We start from the raw sequence: 18,534 nt of genomic DNA, 5'->3' as shown, positions 1-18,534 counted from the left end.
ATTACTGTATTTACGAATTTAGCACCAAAATATCACGATATATTGGAAACATTGACTACAAAAATGGCTTGGATTATCCAGAGGCTTGGATAAGCGAGGCTTGGATTAGGGAGACTCTACTGTAATTCAAATTAATATCTATGAAAAAATGAACCAATGAGTTCCTTGCACTTATTTTGAAAGTGTTTATGGGACAAATTCTGGGTATTTCATGAGGATCAGTAGATTAAACCATCATATATTTTCCTGATGAAAATATTTATCTATTGCACTGAGAAATGTCCTAGAGCAGTGTTTCCCAAACTCTGGCCTTCCAAGTGTTTTGGACTTCAGCTTCCAGAATGATTGCCCAAGGCAACTGATGCTTCTGGAATTGAAGTCCAAAACATCTCAGGGAATAGAGTTTGGGAATTACTGTTCTAGATTGTGACACAGCATTTGTCTACAAATTTTCTCAATATGGAAACCCATTGGGTGACCATATGCAAATTACTCTTTCAGTCTCAGAGGTAAGCAATGGCAAATGTTTTCTGAACACCTTTTTGAGAAGAGAACCCTGCAAAAGGGTCAGAATGGGTTGGGAAAATGACTTGAATGTACATCATAATCAACAATGTCAACATTTCCCTGAATGCTGTGTTTTCCTATGTGTAAAGAAGCCAGGTCTACTCACCTGTTAATGCGGTGGCATTTTCAGGTGAAACACAAAGCACAGGACCTTCCTCTGGATTTGTATTGGCTTTTAGTTGAAAAACCAAGAAAGCCAAAGTGAGAAGCAGGAAAAGGCTTTTCATTGTGGATGGTTAGTTGAGACCCAAGGACTTCTGGAGAACAGCAGATGCCTGCAGAATGATTTCAAGAACAGAAGTCTAGCATTTATATAGGGATTTGTGGCAGACAGCCAGGTGAAAAATAATTCCACATTGTTTGTCCTGTTGAAGATTACTCACATCTGAAGGACTGTAGATAAAACAAATGCAACACTAGCTCAATAGTTCCTGATATGAAAAGGTCTCATTCACCATCTGTTCTGTCATTCTACAAAGTTCTATACATCAGCTGTATTCATATTGCATTATATTAGTTTGTTGTTGCATTAGAAATAACTGGATTCTATTATATCGATCTGGGTAATATCAGCTGAGAGGCTCATTCATGCACACATCATCTTCCTAAGAATTCCTGTAGTTGTGTTAACCTGACCCGGCAAAGACAATAAAATGACTTATGGCACGTTGAAGTCTAACCAGCTTTGTTGTGTCAAGGTCTCTGAGAGATTACAGTGTCATCTACACTGACACTGTAATGTGGCTCCAAAACTGTGCAAAACCATAACAGACACAAAATGAATGCAGCAGTGCCTATTTAAGGGGATGGAGATAGATAGATAGATAGATAGATAGATAGATAGATAGATAGATAGATAGATAGATAGATAGATAGATAGAGATAGAGATAGAGATAGAGATAGAGATAGAGATAGAGATAGAGATAGAGATAGAGATAGAGATAGAGATAGAGATGTAGATCACATTTTTAAGATCTCAATAAAGTCAGAGTTCAGCAAAATAATGCACTGGAGCAGAAGCCAGTGTGTCCCAAAGTCTAGGAGAGACACGTCATCCAAACTGGTGGAAGGGTCTGTGATATCCAGGGTCACTTTACAGTGACACGTTTATCTCAGAAACACTATCTGAAGCAACTTCAGAAAATAGATAAACCTAAGAAGGAACAATAAAATAATCCTTTTCAAAGGGAAGATCAAACAAAAAGAAAATTGGAAGGCATTTTATGATCCAGCATTATCTCACCAATTTTATGAGTAATGCGACTGTTTACTTAATGGGTAGTCTTTTCAGATATGAGCCAGGGACACCATATGTTCTTTGAAAGAAACAATTGTCATTTAGACTGGTTTCCTACCCTAATTTTCTGAGTCTCCGCCACAAAAATGGGTATAAATGTGGGGTTTTCAATGTCATCTCCTTCATTGATTTGCTTTTTTCCATTGTCACTGAGAGGTCATGTCTGACTGCTGATCATGAAATCCACTCTCATGCTCCTTGCACTTGCTATCCTGGTTTTCCAGATAAAAGCCGAGCCAAAGACAGAACAAGAGCCAGAGCCAGATCAAGATCAAGAGTCAGAGCAAGAGCCTCTTGACATTTCAGATGAAAATTATTCCTATGATTCAGAAGGTGAGTAGAATTATGTAAAATTTTAAAAAATCGATTCTATAAAAAACTTTGAATCTAAAATATTGAAATATATTATACTTACCTTAAAATCCCAGTCACATCATCTTTCAGATCAATCCCCACATTAATATATAAATGCCCAATGGCAAAGGAATATTTTTACCTGTCTGTGAAAGGTAAGCAGGGATGGGGCTATCTTTGGCCTTTCTAGGAAAAGAGTTCTAGTGCAGTGTTTCATAACCTGTGGGTCCCCAGATGTTTTGGCCTTCAACTCCCAGAAATCTCAGCAGTGATAAACTGGCTGGGATTTCTGGAAGTTGTAGACCAAAACACCTGAGGACCGACAGATTGAGAACCACTATTCTAGAGTCTTGAAGTAGCCACAGAGAAGGCTATCACCTTGTTCCTATCAAACAAGCTTGAGAGGTTGGTTGGATAGAGAGAAGTCCCTTTCCAGATAATCACAGTGTACATATAGGTTCAGAAAAAGAGAGATATGATTAAAATAATAATAATAATAATAATAATAATAATAATAATAATAATAATAATAATAATAATAATAATTTTGTTTCTTACCCAGCTCTCCTTGTGGCTCAAAGTGGGTTACAACATGGAAGTTACACGTTGGCCCAATAAACACAATTTGTTCAGTTCTGATTGACAGTAGCTCTCACTGGGTCCAGGCAGGATTCTTTCTTAGCTTCCTGATATTTCCTTGTGGTTTTCCATTCAACTGCTAACCAAGCCTCTACCTGCTTGTCTCCACAATTCTCAGCCCAATGGAACCCATAATATGCATACCTCATTCATTCCCTTACTGATAGTAGCAGACATTGATTTGAATTTTCTGCACAGTTTACTTTTGGTGTTGGTTATTGACCATAATCATCATCATCATCATTTAATTACTTATTAATCGCCCTCCATCCATGATGCTCTAGGCGATTTACAAGATAAAATTGTAAAGGATAAAAATACATACATACAAATATTGATAAAAATTAACATAGATTAAAAGCTCTAGTAAAGAGCCAGGTCTTGAGTGCTAGGGTAAAAGGCCCTAACTCACGCATGGCTCTCATGTAGGGCGGCAAGGCATTCCATAAGGCAGGGGCAGAAATAGAAAAAGCTCTGCGCCTGGTCCTCTCCAAGTGCACTTCTCTAGGACCCGGTATGTAAAGTAAGTCTCGTTGGGATGGTCGTTGTGACCTCCGATGATGGGAGAAGGAGAGACGGTCCCTAAGATACGATGGGCCCTGGCCGTAAAGAGTTTTAAAAGTCAGGACTAGCATTTTATATAGACCACAGTAATCAGTTGGAAGCCAATGCAGATGCTGCAGCACTGGTGTTATGTGGCATTTCAAAGGTGTTCTTGTGAGTAGCCTGGCTGCCGCATTCTGAACAATACGGAGCTTTCGGGTCGTGGACATCGGAAGGCCAACATACAGGGCGTTGCAATAGTCCAGCCTAGACGTGACTATGGCATGGATGACTGTTGCCAGCGCCTCATCAGATAGATGGGGTGCCAGTTGCCTCACTTGTCGTAGATGGAAAAAGGCCTGTTTGCTGGCAGCAGCGACCTGAGCTTCCATTGTCAGCTGCGAATCTAAAACGACACCCAGGCTCTTAATGGTAGGTGAAGGAGATAGGACAGCACCATCGAAGGTGGGTAGCAAGTGGGTCAGACCAGTTGAGCGGCCATGCCAGAGAATCTCAGTCTTTGCCGGGTTCACCTTCAGTCTACTAGCACGTAGCCAGTTCGACAGAGCCTCCAGACAGAAGGTGAAATTGTCTGGTATTGATGTTGCTCCAGGCTCCAAGCGCAGAAGGAGTTGGGTGTCGTCTGCATATTGATAGCAGTCTAGGCCAAAACTCCGAGCCAAACTAGCAAGGGGTCTAATGTAGATGTTGAAGAGAAGAGGGGAGAGAATTGCACCTTGGGGTACCCCACATAGGAGGGGAGATCTGTCATAATAATAAAATATGAATACAGGTTAGTAACCCTTTCATACTTATAGACCTTTGGCATTCTCTGTAAGTTACCATGACTCCATGTTATGAAATTTTGGGATGTTTTAGAATTCTCAGTGGTTCAACAGACTATAAACCCCAGGATTTCATAGGACAGAACCATGGCAATTAAAATATAATCACAAGGGTGTTATCAAGAAACCATACCCCCCAAAATATGAATTATTTAAACTTATATGAACCTCTGTGACCTGACAGAGCCTGGGCCTGCAAAAGGTCAGTAGACTATTCCCTCCAACTCACCTCTTTGTTTGTTTACCAAACCTAACCTTGGGAAACAAAGCAGCTACTCAACAAAAGGATTTTACATATCACGTTATGGAGAATAAACTGAGAAGGAGTAGCTAGATCAGGCCTGGGCAAACTTGGGCCCTCCAGGTGTTTTGGACTTCAACTCCCATAATTCCTAACAGCCAGTAGGCTATTAGGAATTGTGGGAGTTGAAGTCCAAAACACCTGGAGGGCTGAAGTTTGACCATGCCTGAGCAAGATACTACAATATCCCTGATACAATCAAGAAAACTATGTCAATTCAGAGCTTTTTCCATTCACAAACCTCCAGAAATCTACTTCATAAACACCAGAATTCTCAACAGATCACCATCCCAGAAAAGTCAAGAAAGCTGTGGCCCCTTCTCCTTTCCAAAAAGGAAACCTGGAATGTCTGTCTAGCTCTACCTGAATGTGTATTTTCAATTCACCCAATCTCATCACAAGGGGACAGGTAGTGGAAGGTGGAAGCTATCTAGACACACACAAACAAAGCGTTCCCCATCCCTGTGGATGAAGTTGTATTAATTCCATTAACTGAAGTCTCTTCCCATTGATAAAATCTCATTTCATTGACATGTTTCCTTCTGCCACTCAAGAGGTTTTTCAGCTTTCCATTGATACCTGCTGGTAAGAAGCAGTGCAGAAACTGCAAGAGAGGTTTCACCCATTGTATTGTTTATCTCCCATAATTAATTCTGATTGCGTAAATGAAACCCTTTTCTTTGTATGTACTCAATATCTTCCATTAAGTCAATCAAGAACTTATTACATATTGCTACACTGCATTCCTGGCATCCGTCATTCTTTTAGACCAGTGCTTCCCAACCTTTTTTTGACCAGGACTCACTTAACCAGCGACCACTTTGACCAGGGACCACTCTCCAACATTAGTACCAAAAGGGTTACAAATCAGTTTCTGGTCAACTTTAGACTTGGTTTGGTTATATGCGGTGCTGATTCAGAAAACTGCATTGGATAGGCCACATTAGCTCTAGTTTCTGATACAGAACATATGCCATCCAGTAGACTCCATTCGCTCACCCACAGAAAAGCATATTTAATAATCTAGAGCTGATATGGTCTATTCAATGCAATGGTCAGCTCTGTGGAAAGGAGTGAAAATAAAGTAAAATAAAGAGGAAGGAAGTTTGTAGATCGGATTTTCAACGGATTTTCGGGCAGCAGGTTGGGAACCACTGTCTCAGACTTAGAGTTCAAACCAATGAATGACAGCTGTTTATTTTTTCCATCATAGAGAAACACCAATCAGCAATAACTTCAGAGGGAATCCCTAGTCAATGGGAGCCCGGATCCTGGCTGTGCCATTTCTCCACCAATCAGGGGCTGGTGTGGTTATACCAAAAGGCTGTTGGTGGCTCTGGATTCACAGTCTTAATGGATACTAGCTGTGCCTGGTCACGCGTTGCTGTGGCTGATGGGAATCATTTGTTGACCAGGTGGAATAGCAGTGAATAGCCTTGCAGCCTTAAAGTCTGGGTGTTTTCTCCTTAAGTGAATCCTTGTTTGGTGAGCTGGAATACAATGGAATAGGTTTGCTGCTTGGAAGGCTGGGTACTTGTGTTGTAGGGAAATGGTTTTTTAGCCAATTTGAATTGTACTGAATAAAGGCTTTGCTGTTTCAAAGACTGACTGCTTTCTACATCCTTTCTTGGGCAGGCTGAATGAGACGGAGAAGCCTCATGGCTTGAAACCCTGAAGGTGTACTATGAAGGGGAAATCTTGCTTGGTTAGGTTGAACAGCACTGAATAGCCTTGCTGTTTGGAAGCCTGGTTGCTTCCTGCCTGGGGGAATCCTTTGTTAGGAGGTGTTAGCTGGCCCTGGTTGTTTCCTTCCTGGAATTCCCATTTTCAGTGTTATTCTTTATTTAATGTCCTGATTTTAGATATTATATTGTTGCTTCCTGCCTGGGGGAATCCTTTGTTGGGAGGTGTTAGCTGGCCCTGGTTGTTTCCTTTCAGGAATTCCCATTTTCAGAGTGTTTTCTTTATTTAATGTCCTGATTTTAGAGATTATATTGTTTTGTATTATTACACCATAGTAATTTTAGATATTATATTTGTTGCCTGATTGTACAGGCAGGCGGCCCCTCTTTCCAATCACTGGAAGAGAGACAGAGGCCCAGGCAGCTGAGGCTGGGAAGGTAGGGCCCTCCTCTGAAGACAGGAAAAGGGGGGGAGGCTTTAGGACCCTTTAGGACATGGCGGGGGGGGGCTCTTTCCGGCCTTGCGGCCACCCCTGCCTCCGCCTCTGGAGGCCTCCATCTAAAAAAACAAAAAAAACAAAAAAACATTGCGGCCTGGCAGCCTCCCTCCTTGGGGCCATGGTGCTTCCCGGCCTTGAGGCCACCCCTTCAGGTGTCTATGTCAAAAAGAAAATAAATAGTTAAAAGAAAAGAAACCTTGGGCCTTGCAGCCTGCCTCCGGCCTGGCGGGAGGCGGAGGTGGCTCTTCGGGGGGAAGGTTCGGGCTCCGGCTTTCTCGTGGCTGGGGCCAGCCTGAGGCCTGCGGGGCACAGGGGAGGATGCAGTGGTCTTCGTGGGGGGGCGCCTTTCTGGAAGCCCCCCCCCCACCTTCGGCTCTGCAGGCCTCAACATCCAAAAAAAAAAGAAAGAAACCTTGGGGCCTCGCGTCCTCCCTCTGGCTGGAGGGAGGCTGAGGTGGCTCTTGGGGGGGGGGGTTGTTCCATGCCTGCTTGGGCCCTGCCGCGTCCTGACAATTTTTACTCCACGGCCCCGCCGCGTGGAGGCCCTTCCTCCGACCACCATGGGGCCTTCCAGCCAGGCTGACAGCTGGGTTTTTAAGGCCCCAAGGAGGTTCTTGACGGGAGTTTTTGTTGTATCAACCTAGAGGCGTGGATGATGGGTTGTGTTGTCAAATTTCGAGGTTGGGGGCCTTTAGTTTTGTTGTTTTGCTCGGTGCCGCGATTCCATCACTCTTTTATATATATAGATTAGAATCAACTTAGTAGTGTGAAAAGAGCCCATGGTTATGTGAGAGCAGAAAAACCAGCACAATGCTCTTTGGCTATGCGGAGAACTCAAGCATGACTGAGGCTCTTTCAGGCAGGGGGAAATCCTTTAGAATCCCACCTCTGACACCGATTGCGGAGATGTGGAGAAGGATGAAGTTTTTATTAATTATATTATATATATAATTATATCCGCTGCCACGAGTTATTAAAGATGTTTTTATTTAAAAGCTGCCACCAAATTATAGAGGTTTTATAATGCTGCCACCAAATTACAAAGGGGATCATCAATTGTTGCCACCAGTATAGGAATACATAGCCACTAGCTACTTAGAGAGGAGACTTTTTAAATATTGGTTTTTCTTTCTTCTTTTTTATTCTTGATGTGTGTATGTATGACAGAGACTGAGATGTTTGAAAGAACAACAACAAGTTTATTTAGGCACAAGCTTAATGGATACAATTCTCACTTAGAGGCACTTTCCTTAACAATTGCAATAACAGAATGAGGTGATTCAAGCTTCCTAAAATGTCACTCCTTTCTCCACTTCTTTCTATACTGCTTTCACCTTGTGAATTACAAACACATACTATCTGTCCCTTATCTGGAAACAGACTACCTTAAAATAAGTCACCAAACTTATTTTAAAATTGACTCAAAATGACCAATCATTTGAGCCACCCTGATTCCTCAACCAGAATTAGTCTCTCGGTACCTCATAAGGGCACCGACTCTAAAAACTAACCTTCCCTATGGTTCTCTGACCACAGACTGACTGACTTTCCCTCCAAATTCTGCTCTCTTCAGCTAACCCAGTTGGCTCCGCCCCCTTCTCCATGGCAGCCAACTCATGGTGCAGAGTAACTGAAATATTAACCCTTTTTAAAACACAGTTAAACCTGGCATCTGTAAATAAAAATAAAAACACACTTCTTTACAGGCTAGTTTGCCTGTGACTTTTAGTCTTGTCTTCTATCATCTGATGGCATGAAAGTTCATGATTGAGAGGCTCTATATTATGAATCACTTTCATTTAGCATGCTGTGATCCAGTGAAAATGAAATCTAGTATGTAAATGTTTATCTGGAAAAAAAGGATAAACTCTTTTTCACCCCATTGCTTTTCTATGCCTGAGTGGGAAATTTAACTCCGATCTCTCAGAGTCAAACTACCACACTGCTCTGGCTCTTGCATTTTAATACTAACCACTCTAATCTATAAGTCTATTTTGTGAAACCTAAGAATGTATCTCTTGTTGAATTGAAGTTAAATTAACCTACATCTGATCTAAACTGCAACTGAATATATATTGGAAGTGTGCAAATGATTAATTTTCTTTTAATTTCTATAGTAGCAATCCAGCCAAGGAATACCATTTTCTGCAATGCTGCTGGAGCAAGATGCCGCAGCCGCTGCCTTTCCCGTGAACGGATGATTGGAAGATGCAATGCAAAGAAACGTTGCTGCCTGCAGTACGGATAAAGAACATAACTAGTAGAGATTCAAGACATGGAAAATTACCGTCTTTAGAACAAAAATAGAATAGCCCACCAATCAAGATAAATAAATCCTGTTTATTTCTCATCTATGTTTATTTAAATAAAATTCCTATGAATGTCGCCTGATAGAGGGTAAAGTATTATCCTCATATTTGCAGGAGAAACACCTGCAGTTTCATTTATGCACACCTCAGAGACATGTCTTCTCTCCAGCATGACTCCATTCTTGTACCAGAAGGCCTTCTATTCACTAGAGCAACAAGTCCTATGATTTCATAGCATCAAGACATGTCACTTGGTGTCAAACTGCATTTGTTCTACAATGCTAATGTACTCTGAGAAGGTCCCCCTCAATTCAGAAGACTAAAAGCGAGGGCACAACCATCAAACCTTCTGGTTGTATGACTTAAAGCGGCAGTTCCAGAGCCCTTCTCTTCACCAAAAGGTTGCCATGGGTGGTCCAAATGCCTACTTCTCTCTCCCATTGCCTTCAGGAAAAAGCAAGCGTCTGTTTAGTCCACCCACCCACACACCCCAATTACCAGTTCAAACTTCTTGAAAAGTAACTGAGAGTGAGGCAAAAAGTATCTCAACTTCTTCATTAAAGCACTTCTCTTACTCATCCTTCTCTGGAATATATCAGTGCCCTAGGGATCTCCTTCACCCCATCATGCCTGCCAGAGCAAAATGGCAGACCACATTATAGAAACATCAAGTCAGTTGCACTGTATATCATAGTAAGGGCCTTAGGTAAAGGTTTTCCCCCTGACATTAAGTCTAGTTGTGTCTGACTCTGGGGGTTGGTGCTCATCTCCATTTCTAAGCCGAAAAGCCGGCGTTGTCCATGGAAACCTCCAAGGTCACGTGGCTGGCATGACTATATGGAGCGCGGTTACCTTCCTGCTGGATCATAGCTATTGATCTACTCACATTTGCATGTTTTTGAACTGCTAGGTTGGCAGAACCTGGGCCTAACAGTGGGAGCTCCCTTCCACTTCTCGGATTTGAACCGCCAACCTTTCAGTCAGCAAGTTCAGCAGCTCAGCGGTTTAACCTGCTGCACCACCAGAGCCTCCAGTAAGGGCCTTACCCTTCTAAAAATCTAGGTCATTCCCTTTGGGTGAATGACTAAAATGTGTAGTAAAGACCCCTGCACTCCCTAAACAACATTGGCATCAGGCCATGATATGAAGATATCTCTTTCCTAATGATTTGACCATAGCCATATCATTCAATCCTACCATCCTTCCCCTCCCCTCAAATCCTAGAAGTATTGAAATTTGGATCATGAAGGATATGTATATTAACTTCGGTTTAGATCCATTTTGATTCACATAGCTCTCTGGATGTGGCTAGATCCCAACTCACATCATACTCTTAAACCCCACCACTATTTTAAGTTGAATCATGAAAGGTACGTGTGCCAGGTTTGGTCCATCATGGACAGGAGACACACAGCTCTCCGGATGTGGCTGGACTCTAGCTCCCATAATCTTCTATCAATTCCCGCCCAACCCCAACAGTATTTTAAGTTGGATTATGATGGGTATGTGTACCACATTTGTTCAAAACCCACCAAGCCATATAAAAGCCTTTGTGGTACAAACCAACCAACTAACCAACATACATATTGTATAAAAATAGACCACTGGGTTAGGTTGGACCAAGAAAACTAAGTTGGCAATGGCAATGAGCAGAAGAAGACTCTTCATTTTGGAAGACTACTTAGAATCTCAATTTTAATGAAGAATACAACCCTGAAGGATCTCTGGAGAAGTGAGACCCAAAATATCTAGTATTCATACAGGTTTTGTGGCAAGAAGTCATAGTATTCCTAGTGAGGAACAGACTTTGGTCTGTTTCCAGTAAATTTGTAAATTGTTCCACATAGCTTACAGCTGTGTAATTCACACAATCTTGGTGTTTAACGGAAGGAAGTTGTGCTGATAATTGTGTCAAAGTTTGCCTTAATGCAATTCAGCGCAGATAAAAGATGAAGGCTAATCAATTTGAATTTATTTATTGAAATGTAAAAAGGATATCACCTCAGTCCTGTTTACACTGCCATACAATTCAGATTGACACTGTATTATATGGTCAGTATAGACTTATATAATACAGTTTAATTGTACTGAAATATATAATCTGAGTCTTTACTAACCATAAAATGCAGTTCCAAAATGCATTCTATGGCTGTGGGGATGGAGCCTTCAATATATTTTAAGCTAGTGGTCACATAGGCTATATTTTCCTGTCTAGATGAAGTTCTTTGCATTGAGCTGCACCTTGAATCGTGACTGGCAGCTTATCGGCAGCCAGTGGAACTGCTTTAGCAGAGGTGTTGTGTGCTCCTGCAATTGACTCCAGTTAGGAGCCTGGCTGCTGATCTCTAAACCAGCTGGAGTTTCTGGACCATCTTCAAGAACAGCCCCACGTAGAGAGCATTACAGTAATCCAATCTGGATGTAGCCAGGGCATGAACCACCGTGGCCAAGTCAGACTTCTCGAGATATGGTCGCAGCTGGCACACAAGTTTTAATTGTGCAAAAGCCCTCCCAGCCACCGCTGTCTCCTGAGCAGCAAGCGTCAGCGATGAATCCAGGAGGACCCCCAAGCTGTGGACTTGTGCCCTCAGGGGGAGTGCTACCCTGTCGAGCCCAGGTTGCCACCCAATATCCTGATTGGTCCTGCAACTGACCAGGAGAACCTCTGTCTTGTCTGGATTGAACTTGGACATGTTAGCCCTCATCCAGCCCAACACAGCTGTCAGGCACTGGTTTATGGTCTGAGAGGCTTCCATGGAGTTTGGTGGAAAGGAGTAATAAAGTTGAGTGTCATTCGCATAGAGATGGCAGCGAACTCCAAAACTCTGGATGACCTCGCCCAGCGGTTTCATGTAGATGTTACAAAGCATGGGGGAAAGAATAGAGCCTTGTGGGGACCCCACAGGTTAATGGCCAACTGGGTACAGGAAGGAGCCACTGCAGAGCAATGCCCCCAGGACTCATTCCCGAGAGCCATTCCAGAAGGATACTATGGTCGATGGTATCAAAAGCCACTGAGATATCCAGGAGAACCAAAAAGGGACACACTCCCCCGTCTAGCTCTCTGCGGAGGTCATCCACCAAGGCGACCAAAGCCGTCTCCATACCATGGCCAGGCCTAAAACCAGACTGCAATGAGCCTAGATAATCGGTCTCTTCAAAGAAAACCCTGGAGCTGAGAAGCCTCCACCCATTCTAGAATCTTGCCTAAGAATGGAAGGTTGGAAATTGGCCAGTAGTTGTGTGGCCTCTGTGGGATCCAGGGATGCGTTCTTCAGAGTAGGTCATACAATTGGTTTTTTAAGGCAAGCTGGGATATGTCCCTGTCCCAAGGATGCATTTATTATCCTCGTGAGCCACTTGGCCAATCCCCTGCTGGCCAGCTTAATAAGCTAGGATGGGCAAGAGTCTAGAACACAAGTGGTCACCCTCACCGCTCCAAGAATCTTGTCAACGTCATCAGGCTGAACAAGTTGAAACGAATTCATCAAAACTGGACAGACAGTTGCCTCAGTCACCTCCCCTGATACTATAACAAGGCTGGTGTCCAAGTCGGAACCCACCCGAGTAACTTTATCTGCAAAATGATGTGCAAACTTGCCACATTGGGCTTCCAGGTGGTCAGTGGCCTCTCCCCATTCATGGGGGTGAAGAAGCTCCCTGACCACCTGAAACAGCTCTGCTGGTCTGATAGTTACAGACGCAATGCAGACAGTGGAGAAAGTCTTTCTGGCTGCTCTCATTGCAAGGGAGTAGGCCTTAAGAGAGACTCTGGCCTGTGCTTGGCCAGATACTTTCTGAGTTTTCTGCCAGAGGCTCTCTAGCCTTCGTCTCAACTGCTTCAATACCACCAGCTCCCCAGAAAACCAGGGGGCTGAGAAGGATCTCAGTGACGAGAGAGGGCACTCAAGGGTGATCGTGTCCACCGCCCTGGTCACCTCCACAATAAAGAGGTCCACCAGGGCATTGGCACAATCGTTGGCCTGCATGACAGGGAAATTCCCAAGAAACATCAGGAATCTGTCTGGATCCATAAGCCTCCTGGGGTGGACAATCTTAATAGGACCTCCACCCCTGCAGAGGTTTGTGGCTGCGGTGAGTCTAAAACTGATCAGTCTATGAATTTTTTTGCTCTTCCACACCAACGAATCTTTCTTCTGCAATAAAAACTAGGTCCAGGGTGTGGCCCGCAAGATGGGTGGGTCCAGATATCACTTGGAACAATCCCATGGTTGTCATGGCAGCTATGAAGTCTTGAGGTGCTCCAGAAAGGGTGGACTCCACATGAAACCCCCAGCACTATTAGCCATTGGGACTCCAATGCCAGGCCAGAGACCACTCCCGCGAGCTCTGGCAGAGAGACTGCTGTGGTCAGTACACCAGCAAAATCCCCAAACTGTCCCGGTTTCCCACTCTCAAATGGATGCACTCAAACCCAGTAGATTGCAGAATGGAGCACCTGATTAGAGGGATGGACTCACAGTAGACCACCACAACCCCTCCTCCCCACCCCCCAGTTCTGGCTCCAAAACCCGGTGGGTGAAATTTACCCCACCCAACTCATCCAACCAGGTCACAGTGATGCAAGCTAGGTCTGAGAGTATATGGCTTGCTCAAGCCCCTTCTACACTTCCATATAAAATACAGATTATCTGCTTTGAACTGGAGTATATGGCAGTGTAGACTAACATAATCCAGTTCAAAGCAGACAATCTGGTTTTTATATGGCAGTGTAGATGGGGGTCTCAGGATCACCTAGTGGGTTTTCATGGCCAAGTGGGAATTAAACCCTGTTCTCCAAAGACATAGTCTAATGTGCTGCAAACCTCTATGCCACATTGGCTCTCCTGAGATCTTCCCACAATTTAGAGGATAATTCAGGGTTGTATCAATGTGTTTTCTGAAGGAAATAACCCTCTGTTAGATGTGAAATCAGCTAAACTGTAAACTCAACAGCCATGCCACTGCATCCTAAATTGTCTTCAAGGGAAGCTCCACATAGGGTCCATTTAAATAATCCTTTGAAGATATACTGAAGTTGACTGCAAAGAACTTGGCATATTTATCCATCCTCTTATTGTTTTTGCTGAGTACAATGTCTCAGAATTCTTTTTCAAACATACCATAGATGGCATATTTCCCCAGTGCCTGGAAGACCATCTGTGATCACAATATCTGGAAAAGCATAAGAAATCAATGCCTTGGAGGAAATAACACAAACCACAAAGGGAGATTTGCTGAATTAAAATAGGTTTTTTTTTATTTATATGAATCCAATAAATCATTCTTTCTCTGGCTGAGGACCATATATCTCAGAAGTTATGAACAGGTGCAGCACTTGTTCATTTTCTTATTTGGACAATCGTTGAGAGATTCCACAAATATGTAGCCTGAGGGACAGGCCCAGTCTCTGCGCTGACAGATACCCTTCTTGTTGTTGCAGGTGTATGTGGCCAGGGTGGTTCCTTCCTCATCTACCAATTTAGGCTCTGCAGAAAGAGAGAAAAACAGAATATAGTATCTCATTTTTGTCAGAAACGATAAGGAAATTTTTCCTTTCTTCTCTATCTTGGGACACCACTTGTGGAATGACCTCCTCTCCAAAGGTAGAGTGACACCAACATAATTTCCTTTTCATTGCCAGCTCAAGACATGAATTTTATACAGAGCCATTGAGGCCTAATTTATATTTGAGTAAAATATTTATATGGTGGTGGTGATGGTGGTTGTTGTTTTTGCAAAACCCAATTATTTTGTAAACATTAAACACATTTTTTTCACAACTCAAATTATTTCATTACAAATTCCTGAGAGCTTTTTCTACAGCTGCTGGTAAAACAGCACATTAAGTTTTTTGCTCTCACATAGGTGTGAAATATCCCACTATGATTCCCACCGAAGAGCCGGTGTTGTCTGTAGAATGATTGTCTTCTGCAAGGAATTATCAAAAGTACATCAAGAGTAAGGATGGGAGACCTCCAACAATATAGACTACATCACAGGAAGGAACTGGCAAAACCATTGCTGAGGGCTCCTTGCCTAAAGAAATCCAATGAAATTCATGGTGTCACCCAAAGTCATTAGGTGATCAGAAGCCACATGCACATACACAGACACAAACTTAGGTGAAAGCCCCATTGAGTTCAGTGGGTAATACTGAATGCAAACAAACACACATTGAATTTAATAGACAATAGTTTTCTGACTGTACAAAAAACAAATGTAGGCAAAGGGATCCATATCCATGCTTTAAAAATAAAAAGTGGAAGCTTTTGAAGGAGTGTGTAGGAACCCCATGAAGGACTAAAGAGACAAGAACATTGTACTTACCAATGACGTCTTTGAAGACCTCAATCACTGGGTTGGCTTGGACATGAAAGACCATGAAGGCAATGGCAAAGAGCAGAAGGATCAACTTCATAGTGGAAGATTGGCTAGGATCTCACTGTCAATGAAGAGAAGAATAGAAATCTGGAAAGTCTTTGAAGATGAGACCCAAGAAGGCTTGTATTTATACAAGTTCTTCTGGCAAGAACTCAGGGTGCTTCCCGTAGATGTTGTCCTGGTGCCAATAGATAAGGAACCTTGGCCATAGTTTACATAGGTCACATATGTGTGGTTCACACAAGGAGGATGTTGTGCTGATAACTGTACAAATGTTTTAATTTGCACAGTCCAACACTGATAAAGGATTTTGGGGAAATGACTGTTTCATTCAAATCAGATTAGCTGAAGGCTGAAAAGGCTCCCATTCCTTTGACCTTTCTATGGAGACCTGCAGAATTTGTGGCCCAAAAAGCAGAATGAAGCCAACAAACATGAAATCATAGCAGTTCCACAATATCTAAAGTAAATTGCTGTACTAGAACAAAAAAGAAATAAATAAAAGAAATGGTGCTGTGGTCTGTCTAGGTGCCAGATGTGGCTTGTGGTGTCAAGGAGAGCCCTTCCCATGCATTTCATAGGAATAACTCTAACAACAATCCACCTTCATAGTTCAGATGGAAGCAGGAAATCCTAAATATCTCATATATGATTTCTTCCAATGATAATGTGAAATTAGTGGCTAAGAAAACAAGGCGATGACACCTGCTTTGTCCCCTCAATCTGTTACTTGCAGTGCTTACTGGTCACAAAAATAGTACTGTTCATTGCCCGGTGCCTGGTTTGATGACATCCAGAGTGATGAGCTGATAAGAGAAGACATGGAGGAAGGAGGGAGAGACTCCTCTTTCTCCTCTCTCTAATGTCTTTATGTCATTCTGGATATCGTCACTCCAGGTGTAAGTTTCAAACAGTACCAATTTCATGCTCAGTGGGCAAGAAATAGTTGATCAAGAGGACAAGGTGAGCAGCACCGAACCAGTTCCAGCACTGCTCAGCTGTGCAGCTGTTATCCAGCTGAGGCAGTTTAGAGTCATGCAGTTTTGTCTCCACAAAGTCCCAAGCAAACTCAAGAGAATGTAGCCTCCAGTGATGCTGATCCAAAGTATTCAACTCTGGATCAGCATCACCACTTCAGCCCTTTCAAGATGCACCCCTAGACATTGTTTGGTTTTTCTAAGTATTGAGATGTTGTTTTGTTGCTAATTAATAGTGGAAATGTTCAGCATAGGTGACAACGACATGTTTTGCAAAAGATGTAGGAGAAGCAGAATGCGTTTTTTAGAGCCACTCTAAAAACCTTTGCAGAAGCATACGAGAAGCTCGGCCTCTCATTGAACATACAGAAAACTAAAATGCTCTTCCAGCACTCACCAGCCAATCCCTCTGCAATGCCAAAAATACAGCTTAATGGTGTAATGTTTAAAAATGTTAACCATTTCTGCTCCCTTACCAGCCACCTTCCAACAAAAATCAACATTGACATTGAAATGCAATACCGCCTGAGCTCTGCGAGTGCAGCATTTTTTCCAAATGAAGCAGAGAGTGTTTGATGATCAGGACATCCATAGGGATACCAAGGCGCTTGTTTATAAAGCTATTGTCCTCCAAACCCTGTTATATGCCTGTGAAACGTGGATTGTCTACAGATGACACACTCAACTCCTAGAATGATTCCATCAGCGTTGCATCTGAAAAAGCCTGCAAATCTCTTGGAAAGACAGATGGACAGGCTCTAGCTGGAGGTCAGTGCAGTGGAATTTGAAGAGGAATGAATGGAGAGCAAAAGGGAGAAACGTGCCAAGAGGACCGAGACCGCCTTCCAACCTGGAAACTGATCTCCTCACTGGGGAAGAACATGCAGGACAAGAATACTCCGGAGAACTAATTACGTCTAAGGTTCTTTCAGGCAGGGGGGAATCTTTTTAAAATCCCACCTCTTCAACCAAATTGCAAAGATGTCAGACAAGGGGAAATCTTTTTTATCCCACCTCTGATGCCAATTGCAGAGATGTGGATGAGTTTCTATTAATTAATTATATTTATATTATTATTATATATTTTATACCCACTGCCACCAGTTATTAAAGATGTTTTATTTAAAAGCTTATGGTTATAATGCGGCCACCAGATGTTAAGGGGATTATCAACTCTTGCCACCACTATGGACGATATAGCCACTAGCTACTTAGAAAGGAGACTTTTTAAATTTTATTTTTCTTCTTTCTCCCTGTTTGCTTTAGATGGTAATATAGATGACAGAGGCTTAGATGGTAGAAAGAACAATAACACATTTATTCAGGCACAAGCCTAATGGTTACAGTAACTTCTCTTTAGAGGCACTTAGATTAACTGTTGCAAAACTATATTGAGGTGTTTCAAATTCCTTAAAATAACACTTCCTTCTCTACTGCTTTAAACCGCAGTCACCCTGTGAATTTCAATCACAGACTATCTGTTCCTTATCTGGAAACAGACTACCTTAAAATAAGCCACCAAACTTATTTTAAACTGACTCAAAATGACCAATTGAGTCTCCCTGATCCTCCACCTGAGAATCAGTCTTAACCGTACCTCAGCAGGGCACAGACTGACATTTCAACTTCCCTGGTTCTAACCACCCCAGAACCAGTCTTTCCCTGTAATTCTTCCGATTACAGACTGAACTCTTTTTAAAACATTCCCTCCTTTTTCATCCAGCTAACTCCGCCCCTTTCTTGCTAGTTACATTTCTACAGAAGCAGCTACGTTTCTATGGCAACCTGCCTCAGAATGCTGAACTGGCTACCATCCCCCACGCACTGGTAACTCTAATACTTACCCTTTCAAACATAAACACACAATTAAACATGACATCTGTAAACCAAAATTCACACTTCATTACAAATACTTACTTACTTAGGCGATCCCTCGTAGTTTGAGGATGATTGTCTTCCATCTTGGGTGTGTGTCTGTAGATGGCTGAAGAGACCTATTCTTGATCTGCATGTTCTCCCGCAGTGAGGACATCGGTTTCCAGGTGGAAGGCAGTCCCGGTCAGGGTTGGCTTGACGCTCCTTCCTCTTGACATGTTTCTCCCTTAAGCCCTCCATTCGTGCCTCTTCAAACTCCG

General features: G+C 42.7%; 1 protein-coding gene across 1 annotated transcript; it reads left to right on the top strand.

Moving 5' to 3' along the window:
- Positions 1-1,999: 1,999 nt before the first annotated feature.
- Positions 2,000-9,076, top strand: bd22 (beta-defensin-like protein 22). Its single transcript, NM_001293130.1, is given in 2 exon segments — positions 2,000-2,198; positions 8,847-9,076. Coding segments are annotated over 2 exon segments (288 nt in total). The 5' UTR covers positions 2,000-2,041; the 3' UTR covers positions 8,978-9,076.
- The last annotated feature ends 9,458 nt before the right edge of the window (positions 9,077-18,534 follow it).

Source organism: Anolis carolinensis, chromosome 1, assembly GCF_035594765.1.
Source record: "Anolis carolinensis isolate JA03-04 chromosome 1, rAnoCar3.1.pri, whole genome shotgun sequence".
Lineage (NCBI taxonomy): Eukaryota > Metazoa > Chordata > Lepidosauria > Squamata > Dactyloidae > Anolis > Anolis carolinensis.
The sequence above is the reverse complement of the archived record's forward strand: the minus strand, read 5'-3'. Positions and strand labels throughout refer to the sequence as shown.